The following is a 20,867-nucleotide window of genomic DNA, read 5'->3' as shown; positions in this document are numbered from 1 at the left end:
TGAAATATTTTTATTTTTGTTTGTGTTAAATTATTTTTATGTGAGGTTTTATTTAAAGGAGTTTCATGTTTTTCATTAAAGACATTTGCTACATGCCTACCAAATACTGGGTACTTGCACATACATAATTTAATCTTTGAAGTGACTCATCAAGGTAGATGCATTGTCTCTAATTTTATGGATGGAGACATGGAGGTTCAATAAGTTAAGCAACTTCTCAAGCTCACAGACTTAGTAAATGAGTAGACTGATATTTAAATCCCTACTCCAAACCGTTCCACCACACTTTTCTTTCTGTCATTAGATTCTGTTATAAGATTAGTAGCAGTTTTCCAGCTCAAGGCACAGTTGATGCAAATAAAAATTTATCTTTGAAGAAATCTAAATAGATAATAGATTAGGCATAATAATTATGTGTACATTTTTTAGAGGACTCTCAATTTTGGGAAATTGTGAGAGAGTGCTTATATGAGAAGAAGAATACCAGTGGATAAACAATACAGATTTTTTTTTCTCATAACAAACAACATAGCTTGGGAAAACTAGACATTCTGTAGCTTGATAGGTGTGCAAATAGATACTTGGTAAAGAATCTTTTAGTATGCAAGACAGTTGGTAGTCATACTTGTCTTTTATAATGATAACTGAAACAATTCTGTGCAATGATTCATGGAAACAATTGGATTCTCATGTTCTCCTGGAGCTGTTTATGATAATATGTTACCAGCAAATGCAAGTGAGAAATTTAAAGCAAATAGCTATAAGGAAGGGAGGGAGTGGTGGAGGAAGCATAGAAAAAAATTCAAGATAACAGAACTTTAGTTATTCCCTAAACAAGATTGCTTGGTGTGTGTGTGTGTGTGTGTGTGTGTGTGTGTGTGTGTGTGTAGTGGAAATTTGGGTTGGTGGCAAAAACCTTTCTTTAGTTTTTATAGACAATTACAATTTATAAAAATTCATGTTCTTGTATATGAGGCTTTTCTATTTATTTCTCCGGGAAGTTAGGGTATATGAAATGTTACATGGTAGATTTTAAGAGCATATATAAATTACTCTGCATTCCCTGAAACATTCTAGATGAATAGTGGGTTAAATACATATTGTTCAAGTTCCTTATCTTGTTTTCCCTTAAGGCTGTCCTTAATACCTACTTTTGTAGCAAAGCAGCTCTAGTTGTGTGTGATGTGTCTGATACGGCTTCTCTTGCCAGAGCTGGAAGGTCATATTTGGATCTCATACTTCTCTAGGCCTTGAAATGAATGGACAGTGACATGTTTGTTTTATTTCACCATTTTCTGTTTAGGGATATAGTTAAATGTTGATCATCTAGGCTAATTAGAAAAAAAAAACACAACATGCTGGAGAATGCATCTATATTTAATACCCAACAAAAAATTTACTGTATAAAAACCATAGTGAACCTCTAAGTCTTAAGTGCCAGTAGCTTTAACTACTTCCTCAACCAATTTTGCTGTCAGATATCCTAGAATGGGTCATATGAGTTGATTAGAGTATTACCTGATCCACTTTCTTTTCTCTCTCTCCTTCCTTTCTCGAGTTGTTACCTGATAATTAGATGTCTCCAACTCTACAAGTGGAAATAAAGGAAAAATTAAAGATAACTAGTTCTGAATGAATGAGTATCTAAGAATATATAATTGGAATATTGAGAATAAAATTATACAAGAAGGGTAAAGTGCTTCAGATGTTAATTGAAAATAGCTAAAAATTTACTTAGTTTAGATTTCAGAAGCTTGTGAGTCTAATACCATCTGCTTTGGGGTTAAACCACTGGAATTCAAATTCTGCCTTCTGTATTTACTAGGTATGACCTTAGGCAACTTTTTATTTTTTAATAAACAGTTTTTTCCTTAGTTTCCTTTAACAATAAACAGGGATAATGAAATTATCTAATTGCTAGATATATATGTAGCAGTGCTTAGGCTGGTACTTTCTAAACATCTAGAGAAAACTGTGTATCCTTCCAACCAGTTCACCAACATTCATCCATCCATCCATCTGTCCATCTGTTCAGCTGTCTATATTTTTAATGTTTCTGACAGCATTTATTCATGAATTTTTTGATGTTTAAAATGTAGTACATTTAAAATATGAATGAATTTAATGGGCCAGGGAATGTGGGAAGAGGAGACACTCCTTGAAAACTATTCACAGAGGTCTAGAAGCTTTACTTTATATTGTCTTTCATGGGTACTTTTTTTTTCTGGTTAAGTGTAATACCCTTAATTTATTCCTACTTACTCATCTAATAATGTTTAAATAACTAGGCAATATTTACTGAGTGTTTTCTTTGCACAAAACATTGTGTTAGCTACTGTGGGAATACAGAGAAGTATAGAGTTTTGTTTTCATCCTTGAAAAGTTTATAATCTGGCTGGGATTACTTTAAATTAAAATGACATCATACACTTTAAAAGATTATTTTGTGTATTAGCATTGAGTATTGAATATATTATATAAAAATAATTTCTCAGAGTACTACCAAAATGGGGTTAGAAAAAGGATGAATCATAGTTATGTAGAATAATCCCAGGTAGTTAGCTAGTGATAAGAAAGGAAGGTGAGGCCTAGGGCTATAACTCAGTGGTAAAGCACTTGCCTCCTACGTGTTCGATCCTCAGCACCATATAAAAACAGATACTGTGTGTTCATCTACAACTAAAATAATATTTTAAAAAAAGAAAGGAAGGTGAAGAAATAGTGGAAGAAACACAATGATAAGAGAGCCTACATAAGAAAGGAAGGTGAAGAAATGGTGGAAGAAAGGAAGAACAGGCTGAGAAGCAGCAATAGGTCAGTTTGAGTACATCACTACAGTTAGAGTAGAAGGTCAGAGTGTACGCTGCTATAAAGTAAATTTGGAAAGATTGGTTGGATCTGGATGGAGGGCTTTGAATGCCAGGAGATTGGACTTTATTCTTTCATCAGGGGAGAGCCACGGTTGGGTTGTGACCAGGACAGTACTTTGACAAAGGGAATTTCTACTTCCAGGATGGATTTGGAGTGGAGATGTCAATTGAGATAAACTGACTTAAAATCTGCTGTAGTAGTTCAGGTATGAGGTGTAATAATGCTTAGTACTAAGATTGAGTATGAATATGTTAAGAAGGATGAGCCTGAGAAACTATTTAATGAGGAACTGATGGAGCTTAATGATAGGCTGGCAATGAGGAGCAAGGATGAAAAAGAGAAGGGTGTAGTGTTTGTGTTTTGAAGCTGGATGATGGTGAGAATAATACTGTTCTGGGTGTGAATGAATGAGAGAAGGTGTCAAGGAAAACAATAATGAATGTAGTTTTAAGTTTGTTTCATATGACATTGCAGAGGAAGCCTTGGTATAAATGCCTTGAGTAATTTTTGAGGACTGTTGTGTTTCGGGGAGATGAGAGAGTTCAGTATTGAGGATGTAGATAAAATAATCATTTAATTTAGATGTTATATAATGAGATGTTTGATAAAAGGAGTGTAGATAAAGAATAGTGTTTAGGTTAGCAGCATTGATGTGTGAGTGGTATTTTCTGTGATAATCTATGCACTTTAATTAAAAATAATAATATTATCTTTCCCTGTCTTCTTTTCCCTCCCTCTTTTTTCCCAATTAAAATTATTGATTGTTTATTAAGTGTTGTGCACTGGGCATTGGATATCCTGTAATGAATAAGACAGACATGATTCCTGCCCTCATGGATCATGTAGAATAAACTTAAAAAAAATCAGACACAATCTTTAAATGATTCTTTTTCTTCCGTTTACCATAAGGTTATGATAAAATCATCACCAGCATTTATTCCCAGGGTCTTTCAGGGTCTATCAGAGACTTTCTTTGATAAGAGGTTCCTTTCTTCCTCTTGTTGATACTCTTTGTTATTACTATATTGTAAGAAATACTCTGTAGGAGTATAATTTCAGGGCTTAAGTTACTCATCATTGAAGTTCAAAAAATACTGATTGCATCCCCTTTGTTAGGAGGTTTTTATTGTATAAGCTTATAAGTAAGGTCTCTTGGAAAAAAAAGTTTATATTTCTTGAAATTTGTAAGATTAAGGAAAAAGTTGTTTTCTTAAATCAATTGTTTGGATTTTTCAAAATCAAGTCTTTGGATTTTTCACATCCAAACACTTAAAGGATGTGAAATTGATCTCAAATCACAATATAACTTGCAATGAGGGATTGAACTTCCCTTTCTCCTATTTCTTCTTATTCTGATTCTGTTTCTGATTTAGCCACCAAGTCTACCTAAAGTGTTCATTCCCCCCCCCTCCTCTTTATCTTTTTATCCTTCCCTAATAAAATGGAGAAATGGAGAAGGAGGAATGCAATGCAAGTTTGAATTGCTTGTTCAGATTTATATAGGATTAAAGCAATCCTTCTAAGGAATGAGAGATCAGATTGTCAATGTCTGAATTTTGTATTCTCAGATTCAAGCTCAGGTAATCCTATGTCTGCTGATGATGCTCTCTAATTCATTCTACTTTCATCCTGGCAGTGCTTCCTTCTCCTCTCCCAAATTATTTTAGTTGGGGTTAGATGATTATACATGGCATTATTTAGAATAGCAGTATCACATAAAATGGAATATTAGGTATTAGTTATGTAATGTACCTTTCTGATGAAAAGAGGGACATAATTGATGAAAGAAAAAATCCTTTAAGTGGGGAGTACTTTGAAAATGGGAGTTTTTGCCACATTTGAAGGACTATGTAAATTTGAACATTTTAAATTTTGGGTTAAATATAAAATTATTTTTTATGAGAGTTTTTAAGATGCAGTTTTTTGGGAGAATAATGATATTAATGGTATTTGTTTTTATTTGGACATTAGTAATCTGGGAAAATGGGAAAACCATGTCAAATTTTCAGTGCTTTGCTACTAACCTAGCTTTGGGTTACTGAAATCACTATGATAATAAGCCAATTTGATCACCAAATTTGGGCAAGACTTATAGATACTGAATGTCTCAGAAATAGTTGTGGTTATGTATCATATCATTCACTATTTTATAAATTTGGATAGAGATAGTAAATCAATATTGTGAGGTGAATAGAGGCCAGTTTAGAAAACAAAAATACAGCATAATTTTTTTTTCTCTCAAGGAAAAATGGAGACAAAAAAAGCTTTTGAAGTTGGATTCTGCCTGTCCATATCAACATCCAGAAATGCTTCTAAGCTAGAAAGAAACCTCTGGAAGCAAGGTTTTTATGATGGACATGCTGCTAATATGCACAGCATTACATGGTAGTGTTTAATTTGGAGGCCTTTGTAGTATGTCTGGAAAGTTATAGTGCTCTAATTTTTATATTCATTTTTCATGAATTGGTCTTTCTTGCTTTTCATTTTTATTTGATGTAAGACTAATAAGTCTTATTGTTAAATAACATAAAGATTGCATCATAACACTCAGTATTAAAATGCATTCCTTTTTTGGGGAAGCCAGATAGATGTGTTTACTCTGCAGAGAGATTTAGATTTGATTTTTTGTTTTCTTCATGGTAATTATGTTTGCACTTTGCTGATCACTAGTTGTGCATTATTACAATGGAAGGTGACAATTTGATTGTCTTCAATTGGAGAAACAAGTAATTTTATATTCACTAAGCTGTCAGGTAACACTAACTCACAGTACTAAGAGCTCCTGGCAATGCGGCTTGGCACCTATATTTAACTGCTTTGATGCTTGTGTAACCTCTGCTGAATCAGAAATACTTTGCCTGCTGGAAATGGTTTTCAGGGCTGTACAATGAGGTTTTCATTAAGTAGACAAACTGAAAATGAACTGCAAAGCCTTGGTTGTTTCCCTCCTCCCCTTTTTTTTCTCCCCTCCTCCTTCTCTTTGCTATCCCTCCCTCCTGCTCTTCCTCTTCTTGTCCTTCTTTGATAGGAACCTGAAATTTATCTCTTATTTAATTACATGAAAGAGAGGAAATGCTAGATAGCTTTATGTGGCTGAAGGAGAACCTCAGAGATTAGATTTTTTTCATAATTTTGTTCAGTGTTACTATGTGTAAACTTTAATATTTTGAAACAGTCTCTATAGTATCAGTTTTCATTTTTCTCATCCCCCCCCCCCCCGGCAATATTAAACAAGGAGGAAAATAGAGGTAAGAATTGAAAAATATATGGTGACAGCTTCCCTTGCTTTCTCTTTAGAAGTTACTGTTCTGGTTTCTGTTTTTTTTCATTAATAATTAGATAAAATATCTTATAATTGGGCTTCCATATTAGTGGATTGTTTTTAGACTGACAAAGGTATTTCTGTTATTCACTTTAAAAATTATGATTCTCATTTCATGTGAATAGAAGATTCAAAGTGAAGAGTAAATTCATTATGTAATTATTTTAGAGAACTTTCTTTCACCCAAGTAAAATAGAGGTCTTTCAGTTGAGCTATAAAGTCATTGAGCTGATTAAAATCCTACAAATTTGTATGTATTTATAATAGTGATTGTTTGGTTTTACTCTTATTGTTCAGCCACTGATTTTATTTATATACTCTGGTCCTGGCTTTCCAAAGCAAAAACCCCAAAAGCTACTGGTAGACAAACTGTCAGAAAACTCAATAGTATTTCGATCAAGAAAAAGGATAGAGGTTACATGAAGTCAAGTTGTTTTGATCCCAGGAAGAAACTGGATACTCAGGGACAAATGTAATAATTATAGGTTTTCCATAGGCAGTCAGTCAGCAAGCCATTCCTTACGCTGCTTGCCTGTTTCTTCCAGCAGATACTAACCAATTAGACAGAGATGATTACGTGATGTAACATTATCAGGAGAAACAATTCATGAGTCAAAGCATTCCAAGACATATGAGCTCTAGTCCAAAGAACAGTCTTAAGCTATATAAAGTGACAGCAATATTGTCAGCTAAATATAAACTCCAGAAATACAAACTTTGATGACTTGAGAAGAATCTATTCCAGGTAGTCCTTGTTTTGTGAGAACCTCAGGGAGCTCTTGGAGACAATTCTGGAGTTTTGGTGTGAAAATTCAGAAGCCTTAGTAAAGTCAAATTCCACTCAGATAAGCCCCTTTATAGACATTCTTTATGTGCTTCAAGTGTATTTGATTTGCCTCATCTCTGTTGATTTGACAGCTAACTCAAGTCAATGAGTTTTTTTTTTTTCTAACATGTATTGTCTTTGTGTGCTACCATATACATTCTGAAAGAGCTGCTACAAACTCTAGAAATTAAGCTTATAACTTTCCAAGGAGCTCTGAAAGCAGTTACCTACTTTCCCCTGAATTTTCTCAATTGCTTATTAAACAGATGGAAAAGAAAAACCTGGCAAAAGCCCAGGAGTGTTTGGAGACAGAATGGAGAAGAGGAGGTGGTAGTGCTGTGCAAAACAATACAAAGAATCATTAACAGCCCTTGGGCTTTACCAGAATAAAGCAGGCAAGGTTTTAAAAGGAATGTCTTCATTTTGATGTCTAAAATCAGAGTTCTCCTTGTAACTCCTTCCCAAGATCCCTAAACGTGGGAATTAGTATACAGGAAGACAATTTTAAAATCATTCTTTGCTCTAGGCTGGGTGGATTGGCATCCTTTGTAAAGGTTCCTGGGTATTGTGCACTTTGGCAGCAGAACATATCTGTTACTCATGCTCCTTAAAATGAGAGGCACTGTTATATTTTTGGAAAATTAGTTGTTTATTTCTCAGAATCAGATCAAGTGCAATATTAAATTAACAGTGAATATTCTGACTGAAATAAGTCTACCCTTGGTAGCCTAGGGCTGAGCTGCAAAAATAAATGTGAATGTTGGCCTGAACTTTTTATTTTTTCTGTAAGTAAACCAACTATTAAAATGTTGCTTTATGTTAAAAAACAGAAATCTTTTGAATAAATGTAACACACCTAAAATGTGAAGGACATTTGATAATACTCTTAAAAGTAATAAAAATGTTTTAAAAATAAATAAAATTCAGTGAATTCAATGGCTCTTTTGGACAGTACCAAATAATAGTTTTGAGAGATGGTTTCTTTCCAAGCAATAATTTTAAAAATGTAATTTTGAGTGACATGCCTTATAAAAACATTTAAAAGTTTAAATTTGTTTAAATATAATCCTAACTTTAAAAAATAACTTTAAAAATAACGATATCATATCAGAAAGGTTCTAGGAAATATAATTTTATGAAATAGAGGACTTTTTATATAGGTATTTGAAATCCTGATGGTTTTATAACATCTTGGGCCAACTAATTCTAATTTATTGCTTAAGAACAGAAAGTAAGTTTATTGTCTGAGTCAGTTTGTAATGGTTAAACATTCAGATTTTATACTGGAGGTTTTGGGTAGAATAATTATGACCTTTTTAGAAGCATTCCTACTGACTTCCCAATATCAATTATTGGAGGCTTTATCTCCAACAATCTCATTTTCTAATGTCCTAAGCTCGAAGTTCTTCCCACTGGCCTGGTATCCTGGGAATTCACTTGGTCTGTTGGTCAGAGACATTTCAAAATTGGGGAACATATGATGGGAATTCAGTTTTATATGTCCCAAAGATATTTAATTCTCTTTGGAGATTTTACTTGATAATAGCTATGCCCCAGAAAACCATCTTGTTTAACCAATGTGATAAGTTGACAATGTAGTTTTTCTCTCTGATTATAATGTACTCTGTGTAGTCAATACACTGGTACCATGTGAGTGTAATTTCCTCTTTTATTTTATCTCCAATGCACTGTATTATAAATAAACAGTTAAAAAAAACACCAAACAAATCTGTTGCATCTCCTTTTAAGATTGTACCACTGTAGACACTTGTTCTAGTAAAGTAGAATTGGGCGCATTTGATTGCATTTAAATTTTTCATGCTTCAGCAGTTTGGCTGGGAGCACAGTAAAGAAAAATCCCATGAGCGAGGATAGTTTAGAATAATAGAACTTGATTTTGTGTATTATAGCGGCAACATTTGCGCTGCTTTAGTTAGGGTTGTGTCAGCACTTCCATTATAAACCCCTGTTTTCAGGGGGTATAACTAGGAAGATTTTTTTTAATACAAATTAAAAAAACAATTCATTTGAATGATTTTTTTAAGTTATAATAGTGCAAAAATAAAACAAAGTAAAGTCACATAGAAATTGACCATTTGCGCATAGATTTTTTATTTTCTTTTGCTGATTAGTTGTATATGGTAGCAGCTAGGCAAAGGTGCTATTCTAAAAGATTGGAGGGGAGGTGAAAGATTTTGTAATGTAAAATTACTGATATGAGCATTAAAATAAGTGTAAGCATTCCACATGGTGTTTAAAACATTGATTAACAAGGTATATTTGATTTGTGAGTTTTTAATGGAGAGTAGCTATAGTACAGAGGTTGTAGTATAGGTATTACCAAAAGTTAAGTGTCTGCAATTTCTAGAATACAGTTTAGTTGGTCTAGCAAAATGTTTAACAAGGGAAAGCTAAAGAAAGAAAATGAATGAGGATATAATCAATAAATTGAAGGATTACAAAATAAATAATTCCATATAAAATCAGTAAATTGAATCTAATAATCAGCAAATCTAAGGTTTATTTAAATAAGCTATGTATTAAAAATAATTTGTGCACATTTACTTAAAAACCCTAACAAAACCACCATTAGGAACAAAATGCCTCAACATCAAAACCCAAAATAAAAACAAACCTGAAAAAAGCCCAACAATTTTATCAAACAGAGATACTTTCCAAAAGAACAAAAATCTTTCTCTGTTAACATATTTCAGAATTATAATAAACTAAAACCCATAAAATTAAATAAAATGTGGGACAAAACACATTAATTCCTTTGCTAAAAGGAGGGATTTCAAAGTTGAGTATGCTTCCATTGGTTGTTAACCATTGTTGTTTTTCCTCCCTCTTCTCCTTTTCCTCTTAAAATGGTGTGAACTGAGGATGAACAGTCACATTTAATATGACTTTTTTTTTGACAGCCTGTCTTTTATTTGTAACCTTGATACACATTTGTATTTGTAGGTGCAAAATAAAATACAAATTGTGTGATGCTATAAATAGGTAGCTTTCCTGGATGGTCACTGGAGGAATCACCAGAAGACTGTTGATGAAGGAGAGGTGAAGCCTTTCCTCACTAATTGTATTCAGCGTGTAATTTCTAAACTTCCCTCTGAATTTTGATTTTCAATTAACACTCCCCATTTGAAGATAATTTTCTATTTAATGTAATTGCAGGAAATAATTTATTGGCTGATTAAGACTGAGGACCCAGCCTTCCTTAAGAAAACACTCTAAAAAACCAGTCTTTAAACTCAACTCATAGCTTTGGACAGATTTAGGCTATTTTTACAGCTGCGCGGTTGTGTTTAATTAGGATTGTGGGCTATTGTTCACTAGTGCAGTTTATAGTTGAAATTATTCTTAAGAGACTATTTTCATTTTGGGTTTGTGTCATGATTAATTTATGCTAAAGCAACAATCAAAGATATTGCTATTGGAAAGAGCCAATTATCTTTATAATAAGAGGATGTTTATTGGGGGAGCTAAAGTTACTCTGAGTTTTGGATTATGACTTTCAATTGTATTTAATGGTTTTAAAAAGCAGCAGTAAATTTATTCTTTTGTTTTTAATGTGAATAATTACATTATCAGCTGTCATTATCTGAACTATGAAAACACTTTTGTTTGTGGCAAGCTCTTGATAAACTTAGAGATCAGTTATAATTTTTGCCTGGTTTTACTATAGTGTTTATGGGGCCAATAAAGTAAGCCATATAGTAATTTTTGTATACTAAGTAAACATTCTTTGCTTATCATTTTTTGTGTATGTCCATTTGTTGGTACTGATAGAAATCGCTCAAGCATCTGATTCTTTGATATAGCATTCTTTAAAACATTTAATTTCTTTACCTTCAAAGAAAATATAGGCATTCTTTTGCACTCTTCCCTCATTTTAGTTTCTAATATCAAGTCTAATAGATGAAATTTTATTATTTGTAGACTGATTATTTTAAGTAGGTATCAGCATTTTAATATGTTTCAAAGCACTTCAAAAGCCTGTAATACTTTTATTTAGAACTATGCATAATTAGATTAGCTGATCTTATATTAATTTTTTTTTCACTGTAGGATACTAAATCTGAGCCCCCTCATTAATTGTGAGAAATTTAACATTAGCTGTTAAATCCTATGTGAAACATGGGCTGCTACATAAAAACTACTGTTTAAATCGGAATTAACTTAATTATTTTTCTTTGCACTTGATATTTCCTTCACTGCAATATTCATGAAAGCATGTGACAGATTTGTAAATTTAACTGTTAATCTCAGATTTCTAGACCCTTTAATCAGTATTTATTTGTCTGTAGAAACAGTACTAGCAAGTTAATGATTTGCTAATTTGAAAAATGCTCATGTGGTTTCCTATGTTAACTGATTTGTGCATTTTAAAAAAAATGGTATGAAATCAATTAATGTTAAAGAGCAATTAAGGTGGAGATTTCATTCCTTTCATTACACAGCAGTTTTAGAGCTAGAGATACAATAAACCAAGAACAACATAAAGTTTTAGAAAAAAATGTTTTCTTAAATTAAAACTTTTGGTGGTTTTATTACTACCCATTTTGCAAGGAAATCCATTTTCATAAAGTGATATTCTAAAAGTCTTGAACTTCTTTTTAATGGCCATGATTATCTGATTGCACATGAAAACACAGAATGGAGACCATGTCATGCAGAGTATAATTAATGTTTATTTGTGGATACACAAGTGAATGTTCAATATTATTTTTGGAGGTTTTAAAATATTTTGCATTGTAGGCATTTTACTATTTTCACAAGAAATGCTTTGAATCTTATATGTACTTTCTAACATAAAACAGAGGTGTATTTATTTCAGATACCTAATTCAAATGCTATAAAACTGCTTAAAGACTAATCTAACATTATAAGCCACTCAATAAATAAGTCACTTACAAGATAACTTACAACAATCAACAGATCTTCAAGGTCTTTAGAAAGCTTCAGAGCAGCACCATGTAAAGTAGTGTTAGTCTGGTACTCACAATGAAAGGTGAAAACTAAAAAGTAAGGACCAGATTTGCTTAGGACTTCATCATGGGTTATTTGTTTTGATTATACTTTTGTACATAGACTTCTTTTGTTCTTACATAAGCCATGGGAAAAATTGGATGTTTTTGCTCTCAAATCTTCCTGCTAACCAACTCATTTGTCATTCCATTCATTCGTTCTTTTCATTGCTAACCATCAACCTAATTACTCTCAAAAAGCTTGTAGTATAGTTGGGAAAACTGGGAGGAAAAATATATACACATATATACCATACATTGTGAAGACATATTCTGTAAGAATTTCATTTATGGATGGATAAGAGAGAAATATGCACAAATTTCTGGGAAGAGGTGTGCAGAATTAAAACCACAGGGGGAAAGTGGGACATATAAGTCAAAAGTTTTTTTTTTTTTATTAGTGGTTTTGAGTAGACTTTAACTATCTCTAAAATTAAAGAACTTTATTTCTTCTGAGTTAGTCAAAAACAAGGAACAGTTCATTCTTTTGTTGTTGAAAATCCTTTTGAATTCATGGCATTTTCCTTTTTCTGTAGAAGAATGTCTTCCAAGCAAGCCACCTCTCCATTTGCCTGTGCAGCTGATGGAGAGGAAGCCATGACCCAGGATTTGACCTCAAGGGAAAAGGAAGAGGGCAATGATCAACATGTGGCCTCCCATCTGCCTCTGCACCCCATAATGCACAACAAACCTCATTCTGAGGAGCTACCAACACTTGTCAATACCATTCAACAAGATGCTGACTGGGACAGTGTTCTGTCATCTCAGCAAAGAATGGTGAGCTTTAAAATCTGGTTATTGCTACCAAGTGGGTCTTCTAGTATGTCCTAATTTTATGTAGGTGTTTTAGGGAAAGCTCAAAATATATGGCTTTAGAGTTATTTGTGCTCATGTCATGACACAATTACCAGATATATGTTACTATTATACTAGTAACTGGGAAAACCTTGAAACTGTTTTGTGATTTTAGTTTATGTCCAATAATTAGGTCAACTTGTTAAAAGATATTTGATATTTTTTATGGGGTGTGGTTTGTTTATCTTATTCTCTGAATCCCTGAATTTAAGATGATGAACTTGGTAATATTAGAATAGATATGATCAAGGAAAGCATGTTAATATTTAAAAATTTAATTAAGCAAATATATCTATGTGAATGAGATCATATGGTGAATATGTCTTCAGTAAGGAAAAGCAGGTACTTATCATTTTTAATGGTTAGTCTTGATTTATATGAAGCTCTTCTCACTTATGTTCCTATATATTAATATTAAAGGACAAGTAAAGCTCCTCAGTATTGTTCAATCAGACTGCATTTTTCTCTAAAAGTAAAAGTAACATATCATATAAATGTAGTGTACTAGAGCCAGCTTTCCCAAGTTGACTTCCATCTCTAACCATAAAAACAGAAATCATAATAAGTGAAATTAGTTATCTAGTATAAAGCAAAAATATTCTATTTGTTTTAGAATCCAGAAGAAACCAAAAACTTAATATATTTTATTAGATTAGAAGTTTTAAACCCTGTTTTTCATTGCTTAACCTTTGAAAGTTAATAAAAAATATTTTAAGTGGTACATGAGGAAATTTTTCTTCCTTAATAAAAAAATAAGATACTCCAAATTCATTCTATGAGGCCAACATCACCCTGATCCCGAAACCAGACAAAGACACTTCAAAGAAAGAAAACTACAGACCAATATCTCTAATGAACTTGAATGCAAAAATTCTCAATAAAATCCTGGAGAATCGAATACAAAAGCATATCAAAAAAATTGTGCACCATGATCAAGAAGGATTCATCCCTGGGATGCAAGGCTGGTTCAATATACGGAAATCAATAAATGCTATTCACTACATCAATAGACTTAAAGATAAGAACCATATGATCATCTCGATAGATGCAGAAAAAGCATTCAACAAAGTACAGCATCCCTTTATGTTCAAAACACTAGAAAAACTAGGGATAATAGGAACTTACCTCAATATTGTAAAAGCTATATATGCTAAACCTCAGGCTAGCATCATCCTAAATGGAGAAAAACTGAAGGCATTCCCTCTAAAATCTGGAACAAGACAGGGATGCCCTTTATCACCACTTCTATTCAATTTAGTTCTTGAAATACTAGCCAGAGCAATAGACAGACAAAAGAAATTAAAGGCATAAAAGTAGGAAAAGAAGAACTTAAATTATCGCTATTTTCGGATGACATGATAATATATTTAACAGACCCAAAAGGGTCTACAAAGAAACTGCTAGAGTTAATAAATGAATTCAGCAAAGTGGCAGGATATAAAATCAACATGCATAAATCAAAGGCATTCCTGTATATCAGCAACAAAACTTCTGAAATGGAAATGAAGAAAACCACTCCATTCACAATATCCTCAAAGAAAATAAGATACTTGGGAATCAACCTAACAAAAGAGGTGAAAGATTTATACAATGAAACTACAGAACCCTAAAGAGAGAGATAGAAGAAGATCTTAGAAGATGGAAAAATGTACCCTGTTCATGGATAGGCAGAACTAACATCATCAAAATGGCTATATTACCCAAAGTTCTCTACAGGTTTAATGCGATGCCAATCAAAATCCCAATGGCATTTCTTGTAGAAATAGATAAAGCAATCATGAAATTCATATGGAAAAACAAATGACCCAGAATAGCAAAAGCAACTCTAAGCAGGAAGTGTGAATCTGGAGGTATAGCGATACCAGATTTCAAACTGTACTACAAAGCAATAGTAACAAAAACAGCATAGTACTGGTACCAAAACAGGCAGGTGGACCAATGGTACAGAATAGAGGACACAGAGACCAATCCACAAAATTACAACTTTCTTATATTTGATAAAGGGGCTAAAAGCATGCAATGGAGGAAGGATAGCATCTTCAACAAATGGTGCTGGGAAAATTGGAAATCCATATGCAACAAAATGAAACTGAATCCCTTTCTCTCGCCATGCACAAAAGTTAACTCAAAATAGATCAAGGAGCTAGATATCAAATCAGAGACACTGCATCTGATAGAAGAAAAAGTTGGCTACGATCTACATACTGTGGGGTCGGGCTCCAAATTTCTTAATAGGACACTCATAGCCCAAGAGTTAATAACAAGAATAAACAAATGGGACTTACTTAAACTAAAAAGTTTTTTCTCAGCAAGAGAAACAATAAGAGAGGTAAATACAGAGCCTACATCCTGGGAACAAATTTTTACCCCTCACACTTCAGATAGAGCCCTAATATCCAGAATATACAAAGAACTCAAAAAATTAAACAATAAGATAACAAATAACCCAATCAACAAATGGGCCAAGGACCTGAACAGACACTTCACAGAGGAGGACATACAATCAATCAACAAGTACATGAAAAAATGTTCACCATCTCTAGCAGTCAGAGAAATGCAAATCAAAACCACCCTAAGATACCATCTCACTCCAGTAAGATTGGCAGCCATTATGAAGTCAAACAACAATAAGTGTTGGCGAGGATGCGGGGAAAAGGGTACACTTCTACATTGCTGGTGGGACTGCAAATTGGTGAGGCCAATTTGGAAAGCAGTATGGAGATTCCTGGGAAAGCTGGGAATGGATCCACCATTTGACCCAGCTATCGCCCTTCTCGGACTATTCCCTGAGGACCTTAAAAGAGCGTACTATAGGGATACTGCCACATCAATGATTATAGCAGCACAATTCACAATAGCTAGACTGTGGAACCAACCTATATGCCCTTCAATAGATGAATGGATAAAAAAATGTGGCATCTATACACAATGGAGTACTACGCAGCACTAAAAAATGACAAAATCATGGAATTTGCAGGGAAATGGATGGCATTAGAGCAGATTATGCTAAGCAAAGCTAGCCAATCCTTAAAAAACAAATGCCAAATGTCTTCTTTGATATAAAGAGAGCAACTAAGTACAGAACAGGGAGGAAGAGCATTAGGAAAAGATTAACATTAAACAGAGATGAGTGGGGGGAGAGAAAGGGAGAGAGAAGGGAAAGCATATGGAAATGGTAGGAGACCCTCAATGTTACACAAAACTACATATAAGAGGTTGTGAGGGGAAAGGGGGGGAAACAAGGGAGAGAATTGAACAACAGCAGATGAGGTAGAGAGGGAAGATGGGAGGGGTGGGGAGGGGGTATAGTAGGGCATAGGAAAGGTAGCAGAATACAACAGTCACTAATATGCCATTATGTAAAAATGTGAGTATGTAACTGATATAATTCTGCAATTTGTATTTGGGGTAAAAATGGGAGTTCATAACCCACTTGAGTCAAATGTATGAAAGATGATATATCATGAGCTTTGTAATGTTTTGAACAACCAATAAAAAAATAAGATACTATTTAAACTGTATCTACTATTTAAATAGTAAAACTATTTACTACTGAGAGCACATATTTTAATTCTTGCTATATGTTTACTGTCTCAGGGACTTAATTCAGTAACTTATGGAAGAGACATTTTTCTTTTTGAGATGATTTTACAGACACAGCCAGTGCTTTGGAGAAGTAGGTGAGAAGTATGGGATTGGAAGATAAATGAAACATTTCTTGACTAATTTTAGTTTGGAAGGCAATCAACATTGTAAAATTAGATCCACTAGAAGATTTCTTTTATTTTTTTTTTAATATTTATTTATTTTTTGTTTTCGGCGGACACAACATCTTTGTTGGTATGTGGTGCTGAGGATCGAACCCGGGCCGCACGCATGCCAGGCGAGCGCGCTACCTCTTGAGCCACATCCCCAGCCCCGATTTATTTTCTTTAAGTAGGGAAAAGAGGGAAGGTAAAATAAGTCAAGACTAAAGTCTGTTTCTTTGATTGAACTTAGGTTTATCATATTATATCTCCAAGGTAGAATAGATGAGATATAGATATCCAGTCACTGCCACTGCTCATTGGCAAGATAATGGGGCCATGTTTTACTTTTATTTCAACAAATATTCACTGAGCACCTTTCATATACCAAGCTTTCTACTAGGTAGAAAAGCTAGGTACTGGCTGTATCATGGTGAACAGTGATTTATGCCTTCTTGTGGTCTAGGACAGGGGATAGAATTTAAATAAATATACATGCAAATATGCCCAATTAAAGTTGTGATATGTGCTATGAAGAAAAAGAACATAATGTTATCTGAGAACATAATGGGGCAAACCTAATTTAGAATAGATGGCTAGGATCACCATCAACCTAATTACTCTCAAAAAGCTTGTAGTGTAGTTAGGAAAACTGGGAGGAAAAATTTTATATGATGACAGATACTATCCTGGAAAAGTGCCAAAAAGAGACGAATTGCAGAGGGAACAGCATGAATGAAGTATTTGAAGTGAGAAAAATATAATTTAATTTAAGGAAATAAAAGATGATCTTTCTGGTTGGAGTATAATAAATGAGGATGCAATGTAGCATCAGATGTTGTTGATGAAATAGGGCCTCATATCGAACAGGACCTTGGAGATAACATGATGAAGGTGAGATTTGATCTAACACCATTGAAAAAGCCTTTGAAGGATTTAAGAACATTTCAAACAGGTAATTCTGACTGTGGTATAGTGAATAGATAGGAAGTAAGCATGAGTGAAAAGGAGAAAGGCTCATTGGGATTACCATTTCAGAAATCTAGATGAAAGATGATAGTGACTTGGATTAGTATAGAGGAAGAGGGGATGGAGAGAAGAGATAGGTTCAAGACATTTTGGATTTTATGCCAAATATATAGTCATGGACAAATATGAATAACTTGACTAGAAATAACTGGACAAATACAAATAACTGGACCCAATAATACAGATCAAATTTTATTTCTCTAGAAAATATTTATTTATTATTTCTTATAAAATTTTCTTTCTTGGCAAATGCCAAGTTGCTTGGTGAGTTATTCTCAAACTTTTATAATCTAATACTTTGTCAGAAATAGATATTAGTAATTTATATTGAATTTTTATCAACTAAATTGTATTAAATGCAATTTATGATGGTATGAAATAGTTTTAAGTCATAAATATTTTATATGTTAGTTTGAAAAGAAATCATGCTCCTAGAAATGTTTTCAAACTTTCACTCTCTTTTGATATCAAGCTTTGCTTTCCACTGAAGTCTTTGTGTACTCTGAATGTCTGGAAGCCAAAATATTTTGTTTTAACTCCCACTCTATAGTATTTCCCAGCTGTGTACTTATATGGTATAATAAAGGGATTTAACAAATGGGAAATAGCAGCTGCATTTGGAAATTCCCTTTGTGCTGCCTTTTCACTATAGATAGATTCAATAATGTGTAACAACTGTAGCATCAGACCTATAGTGGCTTATACTACAAGTATTATATCACCAACCAATTTCACTTTATTGGAAAGAAAACTAATAGAAGGATTTTAGGTTTCTGGCAGATCTGAACACTTACAAAGAGCTAGTGGGTGCCCACATTTGAGTATGTGTGTGTTGGCATGGGAGGACTATAAATAATGTACAATTTAATAAAAATCTTACCTTTTTCTACTTTAAAATAAATGTGAAGTCCAAAAAAATGTTTGTGAAGTGACATGAAACTTGCAGTTCTTTTCAGTGGATTGTGCCTTTTTATTTTCTGTAATTGAACCTCATAATATAGTTGTAAAGAAATAAAATTTAAAAGAAAATCTAAATACACCAAAAATTTTATCTTTATATGTTCGGTTTCTGTTGTTATTAGTTTCAGCAATGGACTTCATTCTCCAATATTTAGAAACAAAACCTAAAAGTTTCTTATTTTCTAGGTTCAGGAAGGGTGGAACTTTGAAATATTGAGAGCTCAGAGGAGCTTTTCTGTAAGAGAGAGTAACAATAAAAAATTAGTTCTGCTAATCCCCACTTCCTGATTACAAAAAAAAACCACTTGTTAAAACTGATTATTTTGAGGCATCACTCTAACAAAATATAAGATCACATAGTTACAGACAAGGAAAATAATTTATTATGGCATAAACACAGAAGAAGAACAGAAATTTTAAAGATAAGAACTCAGAGACCAATGTGAGGTGAAAATTTTAGACTTTGAGTCTAATAGCAATTATTTGTATTATGGACAAAAAAATGTTCAGTTTAAATTTAATGTGCTATTTAATTGGTGACAGCATTCAATGGTTGAAAAGTTAGTAGACATAAGAATTCACTCTCCTCTCTATGTTCAACCACTGCTGTTTTGATCTGGCACCAGTGTGTCAATATCTTTTTTCATTAATCAGGAATAAATATAAATATTTTCATGGAAAAATGTATAGTGTATCATTCTATGTTACAATTATTGAGAAAGATTTTTTTTGTGGTAATGTTTAGTGATCTGTATATGATGGACATAATGATTTTCTGCTAAAATATTAAGCATAGTTAAGAACAGGTGAGCCTATACATTGTTAGTGAATCTGTTTGCAAATTACAAAACACTTTTTTGTGCAATTTATATATAACTACTTGTCATATGAATTAATTGAGGTATACATTACTTAGATCCCTCCTTTTTATTTTTTATTTTTTGCTTTAGAGTTATAATTTAAAGTATGTTATTAGCATTGTTAGTTATTTCGATGTATATACTTACACATCCGTATTAAGTTCCAGGTTCAAGAGACTGCATTATGGGTAATACAGATAAGATTCTTGCTCTCATGGAACTTATAAAGTTTCAAGGATTGAGACAATTTCAGAAAATGACAAGTGCTATTAAGGAAATTAAAGAATGTGATAAAAAATTAAGCAACGAGAAAGGCAAGGTCTTTTTTTTTTTGTTTTTAGAGAGAGAGAGAGAGAGAATTTTTTAACATTTATTTTTTAGTTTTCGGTGGACACAACATCTATTTTATTTTTATGTGGTGCTGAGGATCGAACCCAGTGACCCGCGCATGCCAGGCGAGCGTGTTACCGCTTGAGCCACATCCCCAGTCCAAGGTCTTTTTGAAGACTGGTATCTGAGCTGAATTGGAATAGCAAGAAGAAGCCAACTGTGTAAAGACTTGGCAAAAGACACCCAACCAGAGTGTATAAGAAGTACAAAAACCTTTTAATTGGTGTGTTTGAACAACAGAAAACAATGGAGTGGCAGGAGAGGGAATGAAGGCTATGAGATGAAATCAAGGAGACAGGAGATGACAGATATTATGGGACCTTGTAGGCTACAGTGAGATGTTTGCACTTTATTTCAAATTTTAAGTAGAGGAGTAACATGGTTTATGTTTGTTTGTTTGTTTTGGTGCTAGGGATTGAACTCAGGGACACTCGATCACTGAGCCATATCCCCAGCCCTATTTTTTTTAAATATTTTTTTTTAGTTGTAGATGGACACACAATATCTGATTATTTTTATGTGGTGCTGAGGATTGAACCCAGTGCCTCACACATGCAAGGCAAGTGCTTTACCACTGAGCCACATCCCCAGCCTTATTTTGTGTTTTATTTAGAGACAGGGTCTCACTAAGTTGCTTAGCACCTGGCTTTGAACTTGTGATCCTTCTTGCCTCAGCCTCTCCAAACACTGGGATTACACTCCACTGTCCCTGGCTGCTTTTTTTTCTGTCATATTGCCTACTGTATAGATAATGAGTTGTGGAAGACAACATCAGTAATAGGAACACCTATTAGGAAACCGTCATAGTAGTGCAGCTGAAAGTTTGAAAATTAGAGGAGTTAACAGTTAGGGAGGTTATTCATTGAAGAGATCCAGGAGATTCTGAAGAAGACTTAATTCATATGGTGGGTAGAGAGAATACTTTAAGTAATGTACACATAGCAGGAACCTAATCAGGAATGAACAAGAGGTAAGGTG

At 33.4% G+C, this 20,867-nt stretch overlaps 1 protein-coding gene across 25 annotated transcripts in view; it reads left to right on the top strand.

The window, feature by feature from the left end:
- Positions 1-20,867, top strand: part of SOX6 (SRY-box transcription factor 6) — a 603,909-nt gene that overhangs the window by 239,889 nt on the left and 343,153 nt on the right. For 24 of the 25 annotated variants that reach the window (XM_081280977.1, XM_081280953.1, XM_081280954.1 and 21 more), the window contains one exon: positions 12,586-12,826. In XM_081280977.1, the coding sequence (XP_081137103.1) occupies positions 12,590-12,826 (237 nt within the window). In that variant the 5' untranslated portion in view covers positions 12,586-12,589. Of the gene's footprint in view, positions 1-5,110; positions 5,257-12,585; positions 12,827-20,867 lie in introns of those variants that run through there. The other variant, XM_081280963.1, reaches the window with a different exon arrangement.

Source organism: Spermophilus citellus, assembly GCF_964194105.1.
Source record: "Spermophilus citellus genome assembly, chromosome: 2".
NCBI lineage: Eukaryota > Metazoa > Chordata > Mammalia > Rodentia > Sciuridae > Spermophilus > Spermophilus citellus.
Note: the sequence above shows the minus strand (reverse complement) of the source record. Positions and strands in the feature narration are given on the sequence as shown.